The sequence below is a fragment of the Suillus bovinus genome (genome assembly GCF_016758785.1).
Source record: "Suillus bovinus strain UH-Sbo-P2 chromosome Unknown EDB93scaffold_7, whole genome shotgun sequence".
In the NCBI taxonomy this organism is placed as follows: domain Eukaryota; kingdom Fungi; phylum Basidiomycota; class Agaricomycetes; order Boletales; family Suillaceae; genus Suillus; species Suillus bovinus.
This window is the reverse complement of record NW_024542063.1, coordinates 423267-445125: the sequence shown is the minus strand read 5'-3', so window position 1 is coordinate 445125 and position 21859 is coordinate 423267. Positions and strand designations below refer to the sequence as shown.

Genomic DNA, 21859 nt, shown 5'->3' with positions numbered 1-21859 from the left:
TTAGAATACACGCGTTTGAAACGTTGCATTCAAATTTTGTGCTACATAGTTGAGCTTGATGAAGGTACTTTAAATTTGGCCTGAACTTATGTTACAGATCTAGAGCATAGATGACCAAAGAAAAGCATCGAGTTACTGACAATGACAAGTAGCCAGTAGAAATATTTTGCAATTCAAGCGGAAGGTTATGTCAGGCGCTTCAATTATATGATGTATTACTTCGCAGAGAGCTCTACAGCATTTTTGAACGCTCCAAGTAGAGCAGATAATTGCATCTTCTCGCTCCCGCCAGTCGATAATCTATGCCTAATGAGAAAGACATTAGTTGTCTGTCACGAAACTGGATATAGACGAGACTTACTCGGTGGTAGCTAGAAAGTCAAGTAAATATACTCGAGCCTGCGGCTTGAATTCAATCGTTTCCACGTATTCGTATGCACCTGATATCAAGTCTTGCAGTGCAAGTCCACGTTCTGTTTTCATGGCCGAGATCACTGACGGAGGTTTTGTGAGGCATTAAGAACACGATGCGAAAAGGCTCACTTTGGTAAGAAGTGGTGAATTCATCAGAGAGCATGGAGTTTACGATGGTTTCAATGTCTGACGGATGAGGGTTTCCAGTGCAGTTATAAATTTCAGTCTCCCCGATGGAGCTATATGCTGCGTGACATGCTTGTAGGACATTGAGGGCTCGCCGCATGTCTCCTTTCGAAAGTTTTAAAAGGGCCTTTTTGCCGTCTTGAGTCAGATTTACCCTATTGCAGAAGTTGGGTGTTTAGCAGCAACTTTATAAATGAGCATACATACTTCTCAGCTTCCACAACGCCATTAACGCGTTTCTCTACCTCTGCAATTGGAAGTGGCGAAAAACGGAACCTCGTACATCGACTTTGAATTGCCGGAGCGATCTTGTTCACGTAGTTGCAGATAATGCAAAACCGCACATTCTTGGTGTATTGTTCAATAACACGACGTAGTGCAGCTTGAGCTTGCTGTGTCATCATGTCGGCTTCATCGAGGATGATGAGCTTAAAGCCTTTTGAAAACAATGTTCGGGTCTCCGCAAATTGCTTAATCTGCTCGCGTACTACATCTATACCTCTGTCGTCCGACGCATTGAGCTGAATAAGGTTAGCATTGTTCTATGCAGATTCAGAGGGGCTTCACCTCCAATATTTGTTTCTTGTATTCTGTTCCATATATTCGTCTTGCCACCGCAAGAATTGTGGACGTCTTTCCAGTTCCAGGTGGACCGTAGAATAGAAGGTGAGGCAAGCGATTCTTCTCAATGAATTTCACGACTGAGTGAATCTTAGTGGATGCATTCCTCAAGCAGGTGAAACTCAACTTGTTGTTGTAATATCCTTGTGCGAAACTACATCGTCCAGTGTGACTGGTCGATACTTCTCTACCCTATCGCGTATTGAGCAAGAGTGACGAGGGAAAGGATAGAAGACGCAACCAGGGCAAACTCTCATCCTCGTGAGGCTCGTGTCTCCCTACAACCTTAGCCTTTCCTTTACCCTTGTCAAGCGATGGCGTAGGATCAACATCCATTTGACCGTCACTAGTCATGACACGTCCCGAAGCAATATGAAAATTATGAATTCAATGTAGCTGGCGCGTTGAGCGCGACGCGTCGAAAGCAGATTTGTAATTTAATTAGTCAGCTGATGGTATTCTCACGCACAGACCATCATCAGATTGATTAAGGTTTTCAGGCATTAATCATCTCTTCCACCTTACAATTGCAACCACAACAGCGGCTCTTGCTTTCGTCGACGACTCCATCGATTATTCGTTGGACAGACAGGAGCATCCGGCAAAATGCAGATCTTTGTAAAGACGTGCGTGCAGTTCGGACCTGATTTCTGTAGCTTCACCTGACATTGATATCAGCCTCACGGGCAAAACTATCACTCTTGAAGTCGAGTCTTCAGACACCATCGACAATGTCAAGGCCAAGATCCAGGACAAGGAGGGGTAAGGTTATGTTGCACATACGTATTATCAACACTCATCACTGTCTTAGCATTCCCCCCGACCAGCAGCGCCTGATCTTCGCTGGCAAGCAGCTCGAGGATGGCCGTACCCTTAGCGACTACAACATCCAAAAGGAGTCCACTCTTCACTTGGTTCTCCGCCTCCGTGGTGGTGCCAAAAAGCGCAAGAAGAAGACATACAACGTGAGTACCATTGAACATCCTTGATTCAAATTTTATGCTCATCATCCTACTCTATAACAGACACCCAAGAAGATCAAGCACAAGCGCAAGAAGGTTAAGATGTCTATCTTGAAATACTACAAGGTGGACTCCGACGGGAAGATCAAGCGTCTTCGCCGCGAGTGCCCCAATGCTGAGTGCGGTGCTGGTGTCTTCGTAAGTGTCAATTTGATTTCAATCTGGCGTGTGGGGCTGATGACCCATCCCAGATGGCTTTCCACAAAGACCGGCAATACTGTGGCAAGTGCCATATGACCTACACTTTCCAACCTGGTGCAAAGCCTCCTGCAGTGTAGAGCAACCGTCAATCATGTTGTATAGTTATCGACTGGTCGAGTAGTGAATATGTCAGGCATGCATGTGCAATGAATCATTCTACGGATTAAATGTTTTTTAAACGACCTTGGCTGACTTTGTGAAGTTCCGGTTGACTCGGTCTGGCACTTTGAATATTAATGAGTCTGCAGTAATAAGTTAACGAGCTTGTTCTTTGTCGGTTGCCCTTGAACCGTAGCCTCACTCACTGGCAGGCCTTTAGTACAATTTAACAACTTACAATCTCCATAGGACAGAAAAATTAAATTTTGTAAAAAAGATACCTTGTAACAGTACGAAATGAAGTTATAGTGAGCCCAGCTGGAGCTCCATTGCTCAGTGCTCAGCATCTGCATGATCATTGTATACTAGTAAATCGACATGTTATTCAACAATGTCATATATGTTCGGAGCGCCAGCCATTGTGGCTTCGCACAACTTGTGTCACGCATTTCAACCAACTCTTGGTCAAAACTTTAAAGGGCCTCTGAATCACTAGTGAGGCAGGTAAATCTAGGCAGCCGCGTAGACAGACGCCACATTTACAAGTAGCCAGTTTACAATTCAACAAGTACGTACGTACAAAACGAATATTATTCGAGGCAAACCATATCAAAATTAATAACTTAAAGCGCAATAATCAGGCAGCGCTAGCGCACATCACCACCTAGGATGAGGCTGATCATCCCATTGGCCTCTTTGTGGTGAATGACCTTCATAGTCTGGTCCGCTCCGAGTCCGACTCCTTTGCCATCCTGAATCATGAGGACGGTGTGGTGCATCCCCTCTCCCTCGTCCCCGGCCTCTGCCCCGTCCACGCGTACCATTCGTCCATCCCCCACGATCTGGTCTATCATGATTGGGAAATGAGCCATGACGAAACTCTCGATCCCGATCTTGTCGGTTGTATGGTCCATTGTTGAAAGACCCACGTGCAGGACCCGTTGGTGGAGATATGGGATTAGGGCGTATAGGTGATACAGGTGGAGCCGCCCGTGCATGGCTAGGAGGATGGCTCACAGGAGGAACGCTTCCTGTAGCGAATGATTGTGATGGAAAACTGGGTGGTGTGGTGTTATTCCATAACTGAGGCGGCGTTGCTACTATAGGGGCGGCTGGTGCGGTTGGTGCGGTGGGATAGCTGCCGACATTCATGCCATAATCCGCAGATAGGGTTCTCAACACGATGTGTATCTGTTCCTGCGTGAGGGAAGCTACTTCTGCTGCGAGGGACGTATTAGCAAGCTGTGGATAAGCTTGTTGTAGGGCAGTAAGTGGGGGCGCATTGATGGTTGCAGATACAGGTAAGGGTGTAGGCGCAGGTACATGTGGTACAGAAATGGCTGCGGAAGGGCTTGGTTGGCCAATAGAATGGTTGGCAACACTGGGCATGTGAGGCGACTGCGGCGGGATAACCCCAGCAGGATGTTGGGGCACAGATGGTGGCGGTGGAGGCGGCGGGGCAAGTTTTCCCCTCGTTAAAACCCAGATCCCGATAACATAATTCGACTTGCGGGTTTTTGGAAGGCATAAGTTATCCATAAGCTCTACAAAGTCAGGCAAAGGATAGCTTGCGAGCAACGGGACCATGTATAATTCCTTGCCGGGGTGGTAGTCCTTCGGTCGGTTACCCCAAGGGAACACTAATCCATGGCGGCTAAACAAAGTTGCTGGTCAGAAATCCAACTTACAATGCATGTCAGAGAATAGAACACATACTTTTTATTGAGAAGGAATTCGCTGAACGTCTGCAGCATTGGGTTCCCCTCTACTGTAGAAAATGCGCATGCAATGAGCTCCTTCTGTGAATTCATTCGCATTTGGAGGAGGAAATGCGAAGAGTTCTCTGTAGGAACACGGCCGTCGATGCGGAGAATATCGGAAGGGAAGAGAGTCTTCCATAAATCAGAATCGTGACCCAAAATCCGTCCTCCAATTTGTCGCGCAACCACAGGTGCTTCCTGAAGAGCTGAAGATTCTAGAGGCATGGATATCTGGCGCCTGTAAGTCATCGCTAAGGAATACATCGACAAAATGCACTAACCTTGCCACTCCAAACAAGAGGAAGGGCGTCGAAAACTGCTTCAGGATCTTGAGAAGGCTCCTCCGTCTGCGAGGACTCTAGATCGTGTTCCTTTTCTAACAGCATATCGAAATCTTCATCGTTAGCTTCTGCGGCGACAAGATCTGCCTCCATCTGTGACTCCCGTGAAACACCAAGGTCTGATGCGGGCTCCGGAGGTGCTGACGGAGCTGACCATAAAGTGTTGAGATCGAAAGATGTGCGAACAGGTGTCTCAGGTTTCGGTACAAGCGATGGGGCGGGTGTGGGTGTTGCCGAAGGAGCAGGATAGGTGCCGGGAGATTCGAAGGATGCAGGTGCAGGCTCTGAGGCAGCAGCAAGCGCAGGCTCTGTGACCTCGGGAGGTGCAGGTTCTGGGTTTGCGGCAGGTGCTGGCTCTAAGCTTGCGCAAGGTGCGCTGTCTGTGACAAGCATGGAAGCCTCTGACGCTGGAGTCTCCACTCTTTCTGCATATGAATCTTGCGGGCCTGGTTCATCATCTAGATTGATGAGATCCGCAATATCAAGCTCCGGCTCAGGAAGCATCGTATGGAAATCAGATGAGAACAAATGATGTCTGTCATCGCCTGCCGGAAACTGGTTGACTGAATGCATGGGCACAGACGGTTGCCCTCCCCAAGTCGACGTATGAGGTACGACTGGAGACTCAGGTGGCGCTGATCCCTGAGCAGCTGCAGACGCACGCTGCTTCTGCTGCTCTTCAGCAGCCCTCAAGCGTGCCTGCCGCTCTCTCTCTCGTCTCTCTTCCTCCTCTCTCTCACGCTCCATCTCACGCTCGCGCTCGCGCATCGCAACATCACCATTCACATCCTCAATGTCCTGCAGGCCCTTATGAGTTATTTTTGCACGAGGAACAGTCGACTTTTGCAGGATTGAATGTTCCAGAGATTCTTTCTCCAATATTTTGATCGACTGTTTCGTCTCTTCGTTCGCTAAGTCAGTCGAGCTCATCAGGGCAAGTTCCTTTGGTGTGATAGAGGACGAGCTAATGCGCTTGTGAATGACCACACGATCTGGTTTGCTAAGGTTAAAGTCAAGCATACGGAACCTCTCCCTGTGAAAGCCATTCAGCGTATTGATTAAAAAACCAAAACGGAGTACGGGCTCACTTATACTTCGGCCCAACGCTGAGCTTGTTGTGCTTGTCCGGTTCGCAGTACATATCAAATACGCATTGCTCAACCTCAGAAGCAAATACCTTCGCTTCTTCCTCTAAACGTGTCTTATCTTCATCACTTAATTCACCTTCGAGCTCGGCCTTAGTGCCATCCTCTGTCGCAGCAGCATGTGGGTACTTCAAAAAAATCGAACAAAACAGCTGGTGGAGTTTTCCAAGACAGTACTTTCTTGCTGGATCCTCTTCAGCTGATGCATCGCTGGATCTCCTGCGTTTGGAAACAGGAGGCTGGGTGACGCTAGTCGCCTTTCGCTTGAGACCAGAACCTGGGACGAGAGATGCCTTCCTAGCTGATGACTCTTGAGATGGACCAGCCTTGTGGGACGATTCTCGGGCATCGGTGCCTTCGTGGACGTTGGAATGTGCATCCGATTCGCTGGAGCTGGAAACTCTGCGACGACGCTGGCGAATGAAGCACAAAAACAAGCTAGCGTCAAAAAGCAAGCTATCGAATAGGGTAGTAGAAACGCACCTTGGCAGATGATGACCCCTTCCTCTTGAACTTCTCTGGCTCCGCAATGTAATCGTCCTCGCTGTCTGTATTGTCCTCCGATTCTGATGGTGGAATCGCCGGAGGTGGCGTTGGGAGCCTAACAGTTTTAGCCTCGTCATGCTCGGGGTCGGCGTGTTCTTCCACTACATCAAGTTCTTCCCACTTCACTGAAAACACGAAAAAGTATTAGTACCTCAAGTCTTGAATTGACACACTGTAGGAAAAAGAAGAGTACATCGTTGTTTTTTCCCTGCGTGTGAACAGGGCGCCACTGTGGTACAAGTTGTGCCATCTAGCGCCCGTTGACAACTGTGCTCAAGCAATCGCTCACATCGAAACCTCTTCAGACAAAAATTGACTCAAGAGGAATAGTCGCGCGCCTATAACGTAAGGCCAAAAGCACCGTTGTACAACCATCACAGCGGCACGCAATTGACTGCAACAAGGATGTGGCGAACAGGAACAAATATGCCACTAACGATAGCAAAGTACTTGCAGGACAAGACTCATATGATGGATGTACATGAAGAGGGATACGAGCCCACAGAGATAACCCAGAAAAGGACCGGTGACACTCACTGACTGTACGTTGACCAGTTAATTCAGTGCATGTAGAACAGACATAAATATCTGCAAAGATGAGGAAATAATCAGGAATCGATGGTGAGATTCGATAAGGAAAAACTTACGGAGTTCAGAGGCCTCTACTTCGTCAAGCCTCACACAACGAAAATGATACCTATGTGCCGATTTAGTGAATGAAGTCAGGTATAGGAATCTAATCGCATATACGCACCACTCATTACAGACGGAACAACACACCATGGGGGTACCATCGTCTGGTTCATGGCAGATACAAAATGTACATTTATCCTTTGGCTGTCTGTCCTGGGCGACCTGAGTGGCTTTCATAGGCGTCTTCGCCTTGGCATGACTAGTCTTGGTCTCATTTTCCATCTCGCTCATGTGGTCTTCGCTCTTCTGGGATCTCGCACGCGACCTGATAGATTTTAGTTGATTATCCTTGCTTGAGCGTGACTTGACATTAATTGTAGTTGACACTGATTTTGTTCTTGAGCGGGTCGACATCGTTGGCGTCGGTCACCGTCCCTGTTTGCAAGGTTTAGTTGTGAGTCAAGAACAGAACGACTTTTAAACTCCGATATTCCGATGAGTGTGGCAAAGTCGCATTTTTCAAATTGACTGTAGAAACTTAATTCTCGAAGACCGTCTGGTGCATTTATGACCATGACACGGTATGAACTGTTGCTGGATTCATACGCCCGGCAATTCACAACTGTACATCCAAGTTTGGGTGCGAACTACGGGTCACCACGAATGTCATATCAAGCGCTCGCCCTAAAAGTACCGTATTCTCATCATTGTTTCCTTGTGATTTCTCGCCGTCGGGGTGAGTGATTCTCGCGCGTCGCTCGTATCCACCCCTATTGTGTGATACACGTCCCTTCAGAATGTATCTGGGAAACATGGGCGGATGATGTTCCGCTTTGCGAAGCCAAGGCCTATCTGAATCATCATCATGTGCCGGTTCATCCCATGATGAGCCCAGTCCAATTGTAGCGATCACTGCTCTAATACCTGCAGGGTCGCTAGTGTGGAGCTGCTCGATAATCACCAGGTGTCATTCTTGACCCGAATAACCTTCTCCTATCACGTGTAGCTTTTGAATACTTGGTAGTAGAATATTGGACGTTTCTGTTCCCGGAGCGCTGCTTCTCCCGCCGGAGATCTCAATCTATTACTAGCGACATTGTATTGGAATCTCGGGAGGAATATCAGAATCCTTAATTTACTACATCCTCGTTTCACTCCCCACCTTTTTCGTCTGACAGGCCATCCCAAGTAACGTCCTTGCTGTGCTTCAGCCACGTTGACTCGAACTGACAGTATTTGCAGTGGATACTGTCAGATCAAGTTCTTGGTGAGTTCGTCTTCTGAGTTGACTTTTCCTTTCAAGTTATTCCTGCCACTGTTGGCAGGCTCCTTGCCGCTTTGTGAAGCGGAGTAGTATGTGAATTCATACTTCCGTCAACACCACTTACGACAAGTACTCACTTTGGAATCTCTATCTTTCGCAGGGTCTAATACTATCGTGCAGCGACGTTAGTCATACAGTTTACTCGAGATCTCGGCATTACATGCGGCTTACACATGGTAGCAATCGCCCTCTCGAGCGATCCAAAGACACAGACACCCAACCCCTTCCATATGGTCTCTCTCCAGTTTGGCAACCCGAGGCCCGACCCGCCACGGAACGCATTGTCCCATACTCCACAGCTCTCCTCCTCGTCCTCATATGCATCTGCTCAAGAGATGCCTGAGACAAAGTCCATGACTTTCAAGCGACTCCGATCGTCCTTGGAGCAAAGTTTAAAGACCGCAACACGTTCTAAAGCAAAAGTCCTGCCACCTGCTGATGACTTTGCAGCTGTCTCCGTCAAGGGTAAATGCAAGGAAGAAGAGCCTGAGAACAACGTTGCTGTGAAAGGGCAGGAGACTGATAAGATCCTGCCCGGCATGCTGAGGCGATTGGAATCAAGGGTAGGACTACGCAGAACTGCACGGGTGTCTACATCGACATCGATCCCCCTTGACGCAAGTCACGCCAACGCGATTGGAGCGCCTTCTGTCAGTGGTAATAACGCGGATGTAGTCACCAAGTCACGCCAGGCTGGATTCACGAGTTTTGCTACCCCATCCCTGTGGCAAGCAACTGTGTCTTCGCCTGTTCTCCATCTCTCATCCCAAAATTTGCCGTCGGGTCCGTCGCAGCCTACAGCGATGGCGCCATTATCAAATACAGGCCCTATCACACCTGCACGCGATCGCACGCGGCGCGTCAGTGTTCAGCCCATTAAGTTCAAGGACATTAGCGGTCCTCAGCCATTAGCAATGCGGCATGACCACCGCAGTGGCGCTGCAATGCCTGACCGCCCTGGTGCGGCCTCCCCTCGAGGAAGTAAACCTCGTCCATCTCCAGTTCTCTCTACACCAAGGGGACGTTCGTCAATTGACGTACCCAGGCGGAGCCATGATTCGCCAAGCCCGCCAGGCACCCCGACACCCCCGTCTGGCTCCCGAGGGCGGTTCGGCGACCTGTCCAGAACGCCCGTAGCTGCGAATGCAACTCACCTGCCTCTTCACAGCAGTCCACCTTCCTTTCCCACTCCCAATCGTGCTGTGAGCCCTGCACGCGCAAGGACACCTCTGAAACAAGCAGTGGTTCCTCCATCGTATCAGAGGTTTACTTCGGCGTCGGCATCTCATCTTCCTTTGAATTCCTCCAGTCCACCGGCGGTATCAACTCCAGCCCGTATACCTTATGTAGATGCACCAAGGAGACCCTTAGTTGACGCACCACGGAGAGGTTCTATTGGTACCCCACAGAGGCCTTCTTTTGATACCTCCCGGAGACCGTCTGCAGAAATGCCGCGAAAAGCATCTGGTGAAACCTCTCAGAGAGGCTCCATTGACGTGCACAGGCGACCCACGGCCTCCCCCGTGCCTCGAGCATGTTCTCCTCAGTCTACAGTGCGTCCACGTGCTACATCACCTTCTCAGCGCACGCCCGCGTGCGCCCAGAATCGCTTCAATATCTCAACTGCTTCCCTTGTCTCTCCTTCCACTCCAGAGCAGCGTGAGGTTATACGTGCTGCAACTTCGCTTCTTTGCAAAGAATTACGGAAAGCGCCAGCGCATCTTGCACGCGGTGATGCACAGAAAGAGTGGGCGGAAGTGGAAGTGCGCTTGCAGCCCTTAATCAGGCTTGAACGCGTTTTTGGGAAAAGTGGCGGTGCAGGTACCAGTTCTGGCCAGGTTCCTGGTGGCGTCGGTTCCGTCGTGCTCAGCTCTGCTGGGGAGGAAAGAGAAAGGAAGCTCTTCTGCGAGGCCCTTCGAGATGGCGTTGTTCTATGCCAGTAGGTCTTGACAGCTACTCCGACTGGTGTGCTGTTTAATGTTGCACCTTTTCAGGCTGATAAACAAGCATTTCTCTGGGACCATAACTCGTATCGACCATCGTGAAGATGGTTTGAAGCAAACCAGCAACATCACCCGGTTCATTGCTGCATGCTCGCAACATGGTGTCCCTTCCGACGACATTTTCTATCGTGACGACCTCGTCCAGGCGACTCCAGAAACTCTTTGCCGTGTCGCATGTACCATCATTTCGTTGATCAAACTTTCTGAAGACCCCGGAGTCGGTCGTGCCAAGGTCATCACCGGTCAAGGCAGGAAAGGTGCCATCGTAGCCTCAAGCAACGATCCTAACTCCCCAGCGATTTCTTGCGCTTCTTCCACACCGAATCTGCTGCCACGACCAGTCTCGCCAACTTCTCCTTCAGGTCCAACTCGCAGAGCGCGGAGTCCACATGAACGATCGCTTCTCCCAGTGCGACCTGATAGTCCGCAATCGGGAACGTCCGCTAGCACGGCTAAGAGAATCCCCATCATTGATAGAAACACGACACCGGCTAGTAACAGCGATCATGGAGTTGACAAAGTTCCCCCTATTCAGAGTCCATCTCCAACCCCTAGATCTCCCTTTTGGGCGCACTCTCGATCTGGACTGCCAGATGATAGTAGCGTTAGCCCTCTGTCCAGCCTTCAGCCACTCGATATTCCCTTCCCTCAATCACCCACTTCACAGTTGTCCAATCCGTACACAGCGGGTTGTGATGCAGACTTTCCCCCACGACAATCGAGAACGTCTAGCAATCTCACTGATAACACCGCCCTCTCCAGCATCTTTGACATCAGACGAGTGAGCAGTAGCAACCAAAACAAGTTTGGCACCATCAGGACTTTCACAACTGAGGCAACCTCTTGCTCTGAGGCACCCTCGTTCACTCGAACGGAGGCTAGCTCGGTGGCGGCGCTCATGGCAGAAGAGATGAGCAGGAGACGAGGTATTGGGGAGCCTGCGCCTCGGTCGAGGGAGCGACGCCCGAGCGAGCCAGGTGTACTTGATCTGGTTAGCCTCGCAGAGGAAGAGGAGAACAGTGCCTGTGGGTCGAGCTCTAATCACCATCAGAAAGAGAGTTTACAACCTGGAGAACCCTCGCGGGGGCAGGAAACGGAAGCACAGGTTCGTGTGCGGCTCGGCAAAGGCAAGTGGCCCGACGATTTTCTGGACGCTTTCAAGGCACAAGCTCCAAGTCCATCTCAAGCAATCCCCATTGCAACATCATCAAACCGTGTAGATGCGCCAATTAGCTCCAGTCCTCCGTCTGTATCCCCAACTAGAAAGCCTTCCATTGTTGGGTCATCGCGTCACAACGACAGCACAGAGTCCAGAGTCCGGAGGCCATCTCATCGGTCAAGCCAAAGTGCTGATGTCCTGATGCCGAGGAATTCAGTGCTCCGTTTGGATACCGAGAATTCACCAGGCTCCAAAGTCATTCTGCGTCGTCAGAGTACACGGAATGGTGTTCGCAGAAATGGGGTTTACTATCCTCGCAATAGTACCGACGATCCTGGGACCCCAAAAGATGATAATCCTCATATTGTTCCATTCCCGTGCGCCGTGTCAGAGGAACATGCTGCTCGTGCCACACCATCTCCCGATCCTACTGCCAAGGGTGATGTCACAAATAACCAGGATGCTCCCCGTGTGCGCGGTCGCTTTCAAAGTGATGTTGAAGATCACCGAGCTCGAAGATGCAGTCGTCCGACGTCGAATGATGAGTTGGGCAGACCGCGGAGGTCGCGATATGAAAGCATGGTCAATCTAGGGGCAGCCTCCACGAATGCAAGTGCGAGCGACTTGCTATCAAGGGACTCCGGTGACGGATCCAGCGCTATACGACAGACCATAACAGTCAAGGAAGAAGGGAAGCCTGCAACTCATTTTGTGAGTTCTCCTATTTATGCAAGCAAACGTGCAGGTTTTTGACTTTACCTTTATAAGCAACTCGGAAATTGCATCGGCCGCGGACAGTTCGGCACAGTCTATCGGGCTCTGAATCTGACAACCGGGCAAATGGTGGCAGTTAAACGAATCCGATTGGAAGGTCTGAAAGAGGACGAAGTTGCACAGCTTATGAAGGAGGTAGACTTGATGAAAAGGCTGTCACACCCAAGTATTGTGAAGTATGAAGGGATGGCTCGAGATGAACAATACCTCAACATCGTTCTTGAGTGAGTAAAGTTCATCATTTTGTCGGATGTTCCTTGTGACGAGTTCAATGTAGGTATGCTGAAAGTGGCTCATTGGGCCAGATGCTCAAAGCTTTTGGCAAGTTGAACGAGCATCTTGTAGCGGGCTACGTTGTCAAGATTCTCGAGGGCTTGCATTACTTGCATTGTTGTGATGTTGTCCACTGTGATTTGAAAGCCGCCAACATCCTCACTACGAAGACGGGGAATATCAAGCTCTCTGATTTCGGCGTTTCCCTGAACCTCAAGGCCATAGAACGAGAGAGGGACGTTGCTGGTACCCCGAACTGGATGGCCCCAGAGGTCATCGAACTCAAGGGAGCTTCAACGAAAGCTGACATTTGGTCGTTGGGATGCACAGTTGTCGAACTTCTTACTGGACGTCCGCCATTTGGGGATATCACTAACACAATGACAGGTATGATTGTGATCATTACTCCGGATGCATGACTGACGTAGGTGCAGTCATGTTCCGTATTGTCGAGGACGAGATGCCGATTCCTGAAGAATGCTCCGAACCGTTGAAGGACTTCCTTCAGCAGTGCTTCCAGAAGGAACCCTCGATGCGACCTGATGCTGAGCTATTGTGCGAGCACCCCTGGTTGAAGAAAAATTGGGATGCCCTCAAGGTTTGTGGATTTCCGGATAGTATGCAAATGTTACTGATCAATTTCATTTAGGAGCTTCGTCCCCAGGACAGCATACCCTTTCTCCGGCGTGTTAGCACTGAGTTACAAAAGACTGACCTTGCATACGTTGCATCTGTGGATATAAACAGAATCGAATCGCCCTTCTCGGTAGCCTCAGTTCAAGAGGAGCCGTCAGAGTCTCCCAGGCGCAGATTATCCAGTGGACCGTCTTCGCCAATTTCGCTTCCGCAGCACACCTCATTCACCCCTAGGGATCACTCCTTTATCAAGACCACCTTTGGGAAACGTGAGCCCAAAATTTATGGTTCGTTAGTCTCGCTGATCGTGTTTGCAGCTATGGTCTGCAGTGTGTGCATGGGAAGTATCAAAAGGAGTGCCGTCATTTGTGACAAGTGTAATCTCATCACTCACTCAAAGTGTGCTCCTGAAGCTCCTCCCACATGTGACCTCCGCTTTCAACTGCTACTTTACGCACAGCACGCCGAACAGGGAAATCCCGCTGGTATCCCACTCGATGGATCGAATGGATTGCATCCTCCTCGTCCATCGACGATTATTCCTTCTGAAGTTTCCTTCGTTACACCTTCTCCACGACCAAGCTTGGACGTCACGCCATCACCTACTTCTTCCAACGTCCACAAGCTTATTAATCCTTTCAAGCGCTCTCGTTCTTTCCTAGCAACAGAGAATAAGCCTTCTCCTTTAGCATCACCGTCACCGATTTCTCAGCCTCTGCCTCACGATGATGTCACTCCGAAGCGGAAACCCTCTATGCTCTCGTCAAATACGATCTCCAACGAACGACCTCATTCGTTGTCAAGTAATAGTACTGCCCCCAATGCCGGTAGCATGAAGATGGCTGACAGCCAGTCCAGCCGTCAAGAACCGGGTCGTAAATCATTCCCTTCAATAGTCGAGCCCGAAACAGATACAATTCCACCGCCAGTCCCTGAGAAGAAACCATTTTATGCCCATGCGACCGCCACTGTCAATGATCGTATGGCTACCTCATCACGTCACTTTCCAAGCACAATGCCCAACGAAGCTGACCGTCACAAAAAACGGGCAGCAGAGAAATCGTCAGGGTGCACTATTCAGTAATCATTGTTTCTCATCATCTCCTGCACCAATCATCCGGACATAGCATGATTCAGATACCATGGACACTCTTACCACTGAGGTTCTTAGTGCTTTTACTCACTTATGACTGATCACTACTATACTGTACGTATATACACTCTATTCTAGTACTTATAGCCTGGTGCATATCTAATAATCAACCACCTTCCTCAAGTTCATAATCAGTGGATGACTTCTTGTAGGCAAAAATAACGCGGCCCCCTACTAGCATGCATCATGAGTCGTTGATATAATCCTAGCGGTATCTCAGCCCTGGTTGACTGGATGCAAAGCCCGGTATGAAGTTCTCGACGACTAATTTGAGGCATTGTAGAGTTCAACTAGTGTAACACGAGGCCGACTCGGGGCACCTCCGAGGTTCCGGCATCGACGGATAACATCCATGTGACTTTCCGTTGACTGTAATTTGAGAACTGTTTTTCAAAGTCCGGCATGTGCCTACAACACTTCTCCTAGACCGAGGCGAAACTCTACGTCATATGTAGACTAGTACGTACGTTGACAAGTACTCGGTGGTATCGTCAAAGGTTGGTATAAATTTTTTCGAGTGTTTCAAATGTCTCAACTGAGTTGAATTACACCGTCGCGCAGATCGTATTGTGGCCAAGATCAGAGTACTATGTGCGCTCTACTACTACCCTACCGTGACAATTGAGAGGATTGTCACGGCAAACACCTTGAGTGGGCGAATTTTTGAAATTGATTGGGGATGTCGGTTTCATATTATATTGGACCCAAACCATGTTGTCAGATGACTTAGATCCAAGTTACTGCACGAGCCTGGAGTTCTGCCCAGACCACCATGCTCTGTATCTAAGGCAAACCCAAGGCTTCTACTTCTCGAAGCTACTTACCTTACTAGGAAGTAGAAGCCTAGCACGGTGACTTGGCTTTCCGTACTTCGCGCAAGTTTTGCCAAGGACCAGGCTCAGCTAAGTTTGCTCACTATGATATGCGCATGGTATGTGTCACCTTGATTTGACTTTGCAAAGGATCATTGATAGAATGAATATTTTACTATTTAGCTCAGGTACTCGAGTACATGTCACGAAGCGAGCCGTAGTGCTGGCACAACTTCTATGTCTTCGAACTGTCGAAGGGAACGGCTATAGGGTGAGGATAGTTTTGAACCAGACATCCCAATTTAATTAATTGTTGGTAGGTTCGGCAATTTGCGAGAACACTCGTCATGTAGTAGGGTCATCATACATCAATCATGTGCATGAGCGCTGAGCACTGATCAAGCACATGACGTCGACCCGCATTCCAGAACGACTCATAGTAAGTAGCATCATGTATCATGATTGATGCATGAGTCATGAGGCACATTCCAGAACGTGCAAATCTTCAAAGTACCAATAACTTCGAGTTTTGTGTGCTACCGTATCTACTTAAAGCTGAAGCACCATACCTGCAGCCCACCTCCTGGCGTACGGTACTTACGGGCCAGTTGAAGCACTTCCAGACATGGACATGGACAGTTCCTAGGCCACTTCGAACACGGCCGCTCGTCGGTCTGGCCTTACCGTGTGTGAGTGGCCTGGGCCTGGAAGTTGAGACGTAGAGAATTTGACTTGTGAATCCACTTTGACTGATAAGGCCAGACCCACATGCACATGGAAACATTGGAAGCTAAACCTTGACCGTGTATAAAGGTACGTTCAAGAAGTTACAACAGCTGGTATCGTCTTGATCTCTCATCATGCGAGTTTTTGTGCTGAGCTGTGCCATTGCGCCGATTCTTTCCCTCTCTGGTGCCGCTGCAGTAATTACAGGTGCTCAGCGACTAGCTCGTGGCCTACCACCTTCGCTTCCCACGTTTGGTTGCGCTCTGCCAGGTTATGCAATGACACCGGCAGAAGCTGGTATTTCTAAATCAATATCTCAAATACATGCATAAACTAATGTATTGGCGCAGGTGGGCACCAATCCCCGCTGTCCACTTCGTATGAGACGTGAGTCCGTTAAAAATTTCCCTGCAAGTGTGTTTCAACCGCTTTAGATTTACTGGTCGAATCCTGGTTAAGACCTACGATGGTGGACAGTTAGGACACTTATATGACTGGGAATCAGGAATGTAAGAACTCCCGCAGACTTGAGTGTTCCTCCTATTGAAAAATGTGCTGAGCTTGTGACTAGAAACGGCGTAAACTTCGGTGTTCCAAGTGAGGACCTGCAGGTGTCGTTCACCACGTCTCAATCTGATGATGGGCTTATCGACTTACAAATTGTCGTATGGTCTCCCTTATTCTTCTATTTTCTAAAATTCACGCAGTTTTGGCAGGACTCCGCATATCCTGGGCCTGGTTATATCGGAACAACGAGCAGTGATACCCTCGCCACTGGCTCATACACGTTGGCATTTTTTACAAAAGAATTTAGATACTAGACACTGATTTTGCACCATCAACAGAACTGTCGGCTTTGGCAGAGTCATTAAAAGTAAGCCTGCACGACTATCATGATATCACAGATCGAATGTAAATGACAAACCATTCACAGCACCTGTGCATTCCCCACCCGTCCCTGTGGGCCAGTACAATGCGGATGAATCAGCTATTTGGACATTCGATCTCATCACTCGTGAACTAAAGGGTGGGCTATCTCGATGCTTTCGTCGTCCAAGTAAACTTATCATTGATACTATGCTTCAAGTGCACTATGTAAATCCCGACGGTCATGAGGCAAAGACGACTATCGCTTATAAGATATCTGACAACTCGATATTCTTTGTCGGTGACCTCGATGCCTATAATGCCGTCAATCCTGATATCCTTGCCTCACCTATTGTCAGTCGGTTCAACTTTCTACCCAAAACTTATTGACTCACTGATTTACAGACATTTTACTTTGATTGACGGCTGAGCGTATAATGTCGATCAAATGATTCAGACGGGTTCTCCCTCTTTCATGTTTGTGTCATTCCCTTCATTTTCCATGTCACTTCTTTTTTGTACTACGTAGTCCCACCAGTCCGTGTGTCCTAACTCCCAAGAGTCCGCGCATTGACTCTAGCACACGCAATTCTGCACGGAATCCTTATGCATGTTGCATTTAGGCTCGCCCCTTCCCCCAACATGATATTATTGTAACAGTATAGCCTACTATATGGGCGGCAATGTGTACACATTATCTGCTGGTTACCTTGTGAATCACTCATCCCTATCGTGTATTTCATCTGGTAATTGTGACCCGAGCCACCTCAATACACCAGCTAGCACAATCAAGACAACATATACTGCATTTCCGTTGAGAATATTGTGTTCCTTTGAGAATGCAAAAAGCGAAGTTGCAAATGCAGGCCCAACAACACGAGCCATGGATGCCGAGGTTTGACCAAGACCATTCACAGCGCCAAGGGTATTCTTCGCAGGGGCAGAAGCCGTGATAAACATGAATACAGTCCCTATGATCATGAGGGTTTTAATTAATAACAGGATGGGTGTTGCCGTGACACGTACCATATACCATATCCCATATAATCATCAGCACTAGTAGGCTGATTAATGTAAATGTGATTGCGCGATCAACCATCTCCCTTGTGTTTACAAGCCACGTCATGATCGGAAACATGAGCATGATTGGCGTGAAGCACGACACGGACACACAGAAGAGACGCTTAGGACCAACCCAATCGACAATTTTGGCGAAGAACAGTGCCTGGAAGATACCACTCGCGATTGCAAACACCCCCATGCACAAGCCAATACGAGAAGGAGTAAAACCAAGGCCGCCAAGATAGATAGGCGTAGACAAGAACAGCGGTAAAAGAGCCATGAGAGAGATGTCGAGCAAGGCGAGCATGGCGTAGTTTGCAATTGCAATGACAACGGTGGGTGTGAGCAGAGATCTCATGGGCAGGTTGGATGTTTGTAAAATGCCTTCTCGATTATCACTGTTGGCACCATTTGAAATGCCTAGAGTAGTCGCTGTCAACTTTGGTCGACGCTTGGTTGATAATGTCTGCCGATCGTGAATAACGTTGTGCGACAACATAAGGTGGTATGTAAAACTCACTTCTTCTAAGAAAAATAACAGGACCAAAAAGCCTATTACAATCCCGCTCGCAGACACTGCGCAAGGTAGAAAATATGGGTATTTGCTCCAAAATGGATGAGCGAATAATCGGGGCCAGTTATCTTGTGGACGCGCGAGCGTCCCACCAATTAAAGGACTAGTAAGCGGATTTAATTATGTCATTTGGGGCCAATGATTCAAATTGTCACTGACCCCACAAAGCCTCCGATGCACCACATGATTGGAATCAAGGCAAATCCCTGAGCCATATTCGTAGAGTCCGTCAATTCGCCCACCATAGTTTTCATGACTGAAACATTGCCGTTCAGTACACCGCACATGCAGCGGCTAAGAAAGATGTAAGGATTATGTTTCACTTCTTTAGCCGAAATCATACCTAATGACAAGGCCCCAGAAAGTCGTCGAGAGACCGAAACATAGCATCGAGATGCAAGTCCCTGATAACCCCACTAGCAACACTGGCTTGCGTCCAATACGGTCAGACAAACGGCTCCATCTCAGCACTGTCAGTGTCTGTGCGACGAAAAACAGAGATTCCTGTCGATCAGTAGTATGATGAAATCATGATTCTTGCAACTCATAGTAATCTTGGTGCCTACGATTAATCCTGCATAATATCCTACAGCTGCATCGTTACCACCGGTGATTCCAAGTTCTCTGATAAGCTAAGAATAAAAAGATGAGGGATAGATCGAATAGCGGCCCATTCAACATTGTGAAATCATACCTGATTGATGTATGGAAATATGGACATCGAAGCGATAGGTTCAACAAGTTGTAATGTCATAAGTATGCCTATCTGGAGTTTTGGAAGAGGTGTTTTAGGCTTTTTCGTCTTTGCTGAGACCAGAGGCGTTGTTTCGCTTGTTGAAGTGTCCATTGTGGTAGTTAGCCTCCTGAGTCGAAAGATAAGATAAAGAGCACTGAAATCCGTGAAGTGTATTTATGGCCTGCTATGACTCGGACTAGCTGTGTGAATGAGTCAGGATTTTTGTAAGTACAATCATATGACGTGAATCCACAAAATTCTAATCAGAAATGGCCCTAGCCTAAGATGGAAACTCTAGGAAACCATGTCGCGAGCGTGCAGCACCCCCCAGATATGGAAAGAAGGCCCGCGACGCACGCCTGCGACAAATCAGTACTACTTAGCGTGGTAATATTGACCAGCTTGAACTCCAGCGTCACAAGAACAGCCACAAAACCGCCGGTTAGTGGAGCACCCTCGAGGACAAGTACTGGGAGGTTCCAGTAAGTAAGTGTAGTTAATGCGCAGTTCCAGCAGCAGTGGCGCAGCATTTTCACTAAATATAGTCTTTGTGTTTGGCAAGAGCGTTAGAAACAAACAACCGTACCGTTCACCTGTATACAAAGCTACAAACCTCGTCTCCGTCTCACTTCCATTATGATTGGGAAGATATTTCTTGTCTTGGCTACGCTAGCGCTTCTTCACGGTATGGTTGTCCTTTCTGACATCTCACACTACTCATGTTGTTCATAGCCGCATATTCCACGTACGAACGTCAGTATCATAATAGAGCTTAGAGCTCGAGCCAGCCAGGATTTTAGTTTAGGGCTAATTCTACTCACAGATTTGTCACTTTTGAAAGCATTGGGCAAGCCCGAAGGATCATTACCTCTAGATGTAAGCAAACTCATCACATCGAGCAACACACAAATAATAGAATGCTTGGAATAGATTGTGTATGAGAGCATCTTTGCACTCATTCTTGGGCTGCTTGGAGCATCCTTGAATGCTCCACCATTGAAAGATATTACTTGGGCAAGTGAGATGAAGAAACGGTGGGTGATGTTTTGAATGTTGATCTCTGGGACACCGTTGACATCTTTTTAGGTCAATTGACGGAATGGATTCACGACTGGGATTCGCGCACTACAAATCTCGCGGAAAGTTTTTGTTTGCGAGTCCACATGACGGTAAATTATGAAGCGCTTGTCCATAATAAACATGACAAATGTTGCGCGGGCATATAACATAACACCGAACAACGTTGTAACTACCCTCAGTCGTCATCATCCCCATCAGGTTTCTTCTTGTTTTTCCGTTTTTCCTTTCGAGCTTTCCTCTTGTCATCCTTTTCGGCAGCAGCATCCATTGCAAGAAAATCGCGGATCGAGGGTAATGCGGAGGACTCTAAGGGTTTGAGACGCAAAGATTCCTCTTCATCCACTTCAGGCGTATGGTTTGATGAAGGCAACTGAGGTGCAGCGCTCTCCGTGGATGTTAGTAGTTGTATTGATTCTTCATCGTCGTGTTCATCTCCGAACCATCCTCTAGAACGAGCGGGTTCGGATGAAGGATGTGAATCATTGATACTATGCTTCGACTTAGTGTTGTGGGCAGAATCTAAGCCATCTTCATCGCTGTCATCGTCCCCAGGAAAGCCTTCATAGTCACCAGCCCCCGCAAAGATATCTATGTCGTCGTCAAGTGGAGATGGATGCCTTTGGTCGACTTGTGAGATTGCTTTGGCAATGGGAGTTGGCACTACCGCTGGAAGCTCAACTTCTGGGTGAGAAATGGTGTTGGCCGGCTGAGGTGAACCTGATTTTCCCTCCACTTTCCTTTTCTTCCTCTTCTTGTCACGGCTTGCGCTCTCTTCTTTGCTGCGTTTTTTGGTACCCTTGTCATCTTTCTGCACCCCTATTGGTTTGAAATTGATTGGTTTGAATTTCCCTGCCTTCTTTGCTTTCTCAAGGTCGCGGGCCTCATCTTCGAGATGCTCCGCGGTGGTGTCGAATGATTGCAAACCCTCGCCGTTCCTTTTAGCCTTCAGCTCCCGTATGATGTCTTCGCGAGTCCTCTTCTTGTGTGCCGTGGGTTCTGAGGAGGCTTCAATAAACGCTTGCTCAAGGGTATCATCATCTTCGGTAGAAACAGCTGCCCGAGCTTTGTTCTGCTCTAGCAGTGACATGTCTAGGCCCTTCACTAAAATTGTATGTTCGCTGTCTCCACCAAGATACTGACGCTGCTCGTCGACCTAGGGAATGTCAGTAGAAACACGGAAATACATGGAATAGTACACACAGTATCTTTGTCATCATTTGCAGTCCGCTGTTCGAAAACTTCGAGAACAGCTTCGACCTGCATTCATTATGAGTGACCTAAGCACAGGACAAGGATAGATGTACCTGAGCATAGTCACTTTTCCCGCCATCACGTCTCTCTGCGGCCCTATCACGGTATTTAGATTCACTCTTCTTCACTTTACGTGGCTTGAATACTGGCGCAGATGATCCCGAAGCTTTCCTGTTAATTTAGTTACTACACGCATTTAAACTCAAGATATTGGACATGCTGCTTCAATAGAGATGCTCCCTGAGCTCCTTTGAGTTGCGAAGTCGCACCAGGTACTCGAGGTGTTTGAAGAAGTTGCCTAAAAGAATCCTGTGTTAAGCATCAGGGATATGAGAGCTGGATATGCTGTCTATTTACTAACCTGATCCATAGCAAGGAGGAAGGTGCTTCAACTAACTTCTAGGTTCTTTTCCAGGGTGTGACATAGGCGTTGTTTGCACATGTTAGGATCAGAGGCCTGG

At 48.3% G+C, this 21859-nt stretch overlaps 8 protein-coding genes across 8 annotated transcripts; 4 read left to right on the top strand and 4 right to left on the bottom strand.

The window, feature by feature from the left end:
- Positions 1–22: 22 nt before the first annotated feature.
- Positions 23–1687, bottom strand: EDB93DRAFT_1124342 (P-loop containing nucleoside triphosphate hydrolase protein). The gene is made up of 7 exons (XM_041448671.1): positions 1463–1687; positions 1349–1413; positions 1168–1301; positions 808–1121; positions 544–755; positions 362–494; positions 23–306 (listed from the first exon to the last, which is right to left on the bottom strand). The coding sequence occupies exons 1-7, from the start codon at positions 1573–1575 to the stop codon at positions 216–218; spliced, it is 1062 nt and encodes a 353-aa protein (XP_041311464.1). The 5' UTR covers positions 1576–1687; the 3' UTR covers positions 23–215.
- A 52-nt stretch (positions 1688–1739) lies between these two features.
- Positions 1740–2623, top strand: EDB93DRAFT_1124339 (ubiquitin-40S ribosomal protein S31 fusion protein). The gene is made up of 5 exons (XM_041448670.1): positions 1740–1847; positions 1900–1983; positions 2033–2186; positions 2247–2381; positions 2435–2623. The coding sequence occupies exons 1-5, from the start codon at positions 1828–1830 to the stop codon at positions 2519–2521; spliced, it is 480 nt and encodes a 159-aa protein (XP_041311463.1). The 5' UTR covers positions 1740–1827; the 3' UTR covers positions 2522–2623.
- Positions 2624–3032: 409 nt separating this feature from the next.
- Positions 3033–7462, bottom strand: EDB93DRAFT_1124334 (uncharacterized protein). The gene is made up of 9 exons (XM_041448669.1): positions 7090–7462; positions 6983–7032; positions 6873–6923; positions 6273–6460; positions 5733–6202; positions 4952–5677; positions 4585–4927; positions 4260–4534; positions 3033–4197 (listed from the first exon to the last, which is right to left on the bottom strand). Exons 1-9 carry the CDS (start codon positions 7380–7382, stop codon positions 3201–3203), a joined length of 3393 nt encoding a protein of 1130 aa, XP_041311462.1. The 5' UTR covers positions 7383–7462; the 3' UTR covers positions 3033–3200.
- Positions 7463–8645: 1183 nt separating this feature from the next.
- EDB93DRAFT_1078401 (uncharacterized protein) lies at positions 8646–14221 on the top strand (the record flags this gene model as incomplete). Its single annotated transcript, XM_041445382.1, has 8 exons — positions 8646–9681; positions 9778–10231; positions 10287–12165; positions 12223–12452; positions 12506–12888; positions 12936–13099; positions 13151–13406; positions 13455–14221. The coding sequence occupies 8 exons, from the start codon at positions 8646–8648 to the stop codon at positions 14219–14221; spliced, it is 5169 nt and encodes a 1722-aa protein (XP_041311461.1).
- A 1741-nt stretch (positions 14222–15962) lies between these two features.
- On the top strand, positions 15963–17118 carry EDB93DRAFT_1101052 (uncharacterized protein; the record flags this gene model as incomplete). The annotated part of the gene is made up of 8 exons (XM_041447066.1): positions 15963–16125; positions 16179–16215; positions 16263–16337; positions 16400–16615; positions 16674–16702; positions 16763–16855; positions 16916–17049; positions 17101–17118. The coding sequence occupies 8 exons, from the start codon at positions 15963–15965 to the stop codon at positions 17116–17118; spliced, it is 765 nt and encodes a 254-aa protein (XP_041311460.1).
- EDB93DRAFT_810727 (MFS general substrate transporter) lies at positions 17101–19260 on the bottom strand. The gene is made up of 7 exons (XM_041457560.1): positions 19026–19260; positions 18898–18963; positions 18675–18835; positions 18491–18625; positions 18278–18434; positions 17722–18223; positions 17101–17666 (listed from the first exon to the last, which is right to left on the bottom strand). Exons 1-7 carry the CDS (start codon positions 19176–19178, stop codon positions 17413–17415), a joined length of 1428 nt encoding a protein of 475 aa, XP_041311459.1. The 5' UTR covers positions 19179–19260; the 3' UTR covers positions 17101–17412.
- Positions 19261–19703: 443 nt separating this feature from the next.
- Positions 19704–20247, top strand: EDB93DRAFT_1078697 (magnesium transporter; the record flags this gene model as incomplete). The annotated part of the gene is made up of 5 exons (XM_041445402.1): positions 19704–19752; positions 19800–19820; positions 19891–19943; positions 19998–20101; positions 20154–20247. 5 exons carry the CDS (start codon positions 19704–19706, stop codon positions 20245–20247), a joined length of 321 nt encoding a protein of 106 aa, XP_041311458.1.
- A 75-nt stretch (positions 20248–20322) lies between these two features.
- EDB93DRAFT_1246776 (RED-like protein N-terminal region-domain-containing protein) lies at positions 20323–21768 on the bottom strand (the record flags this gene model as incomplete). The annotated part of the gene is made up of 5 exons (XM_041452501.1): positions 20323–21300; positions 21348–21404; positions 21452–21569; positions 21601–21707; positions 21760–21768. 5 exons carry the CDS (start codon positions 21766–21768, stop codon positions 20323–20325), a joined length of 1269 nt encoding a protein of 422 aa, XP_041311457.1.
- Positions 21769–21859: the final 91 nt, after the last annotated feature.

Excerpts from the sequence above, each read along its gene's own strand:
- EDB93DRAFT_1124342 (XM_041448671.1), bottom strand. The coding sequence starts at position 1,575 with ATGACTAGTGACGGTCAAATGGATGTTGATCCTACGCCATCGCTTGAC. Across the intron at positions 1,414-1,462 it reads GAGGATGAGAGTTTGCCCTG|GGTAGAGAAGTATCGACCAG; the intron begins GTTGCGTCTTCT and ends AATACGCGATAG. Across the intron at positions 756-807 it reads GGCGTTGTGGAAGCTGAGAA|GGTAAATCTGACTCAAGACG; the intron begins GTATGTATGCTC and ends CTTCTGCAATAG.
- EDB93DRAFT_1124339 (XM_041448670.1), top strand. The coding sequence starts at position 1,828 with ATGCAGATCTTTGTAAAGAC. Across the intron at positions 1,848-1,899 it reads ATGCAGATCTTTGTAAAGAC|CCTCACGGGCAAAACTATCA; the intron begins GTGCGTGCAGTT and ends CATTGATATCAG. Across the intron at positions 2,187-2,246 it reads GCAAGAAGAAGACATACAAC|ACACCCAAGAAGATCAAGCA; the intron begins GTGAGTACCATT and ends ACTCTATAACAG.
- EDB93DRAFT_1124334 (XM_041448669.1), bottom strand. The coding sequence starts at position 7,382 with ATGTCGACCCGCTCAAGAACAAAATCAGTGTCAACTACAATTAATGTC. Across the intron at positions 6,203-6,272 it reads AGGGGTCATCATCTGCCAAG|CGTCGTCGCAGAGTTTCCAG; the intron begins GTGCGTTTCTAC and ends TTCATTCGCCAG. Across the intron at positions 4,198-4,259 it reads GAATTCCTTCTCAATAAAAA|CCGCCATGGATTAGTGTTCC; the intron begins GTATGTGTTCTA and ends AACTTTGTTTAG.
- EDB93DRAFT_810727 (XM_041457560.1), bottom strand. The coding sequence starts at position 19,178 with ATGGACACTTCAACAAGCGAAACAACGCCTCTGGTCTCAGCAAAGACG. Across the intron at positions 18,836-18,897 it reads GATATTATGCAGGATTAATC|GAATCTCTGTTTTTCGTCGC; the intron begins GTAGGCACCAAG and ends ACTGATCGACAG. Across the intron at positions 17,667-17,721 it reads TATATGGGATATGGTATATG|GGACTGTATTCATGTTTATC; the intron begins GTACGTGTCACG and ends TCATGATCATAG.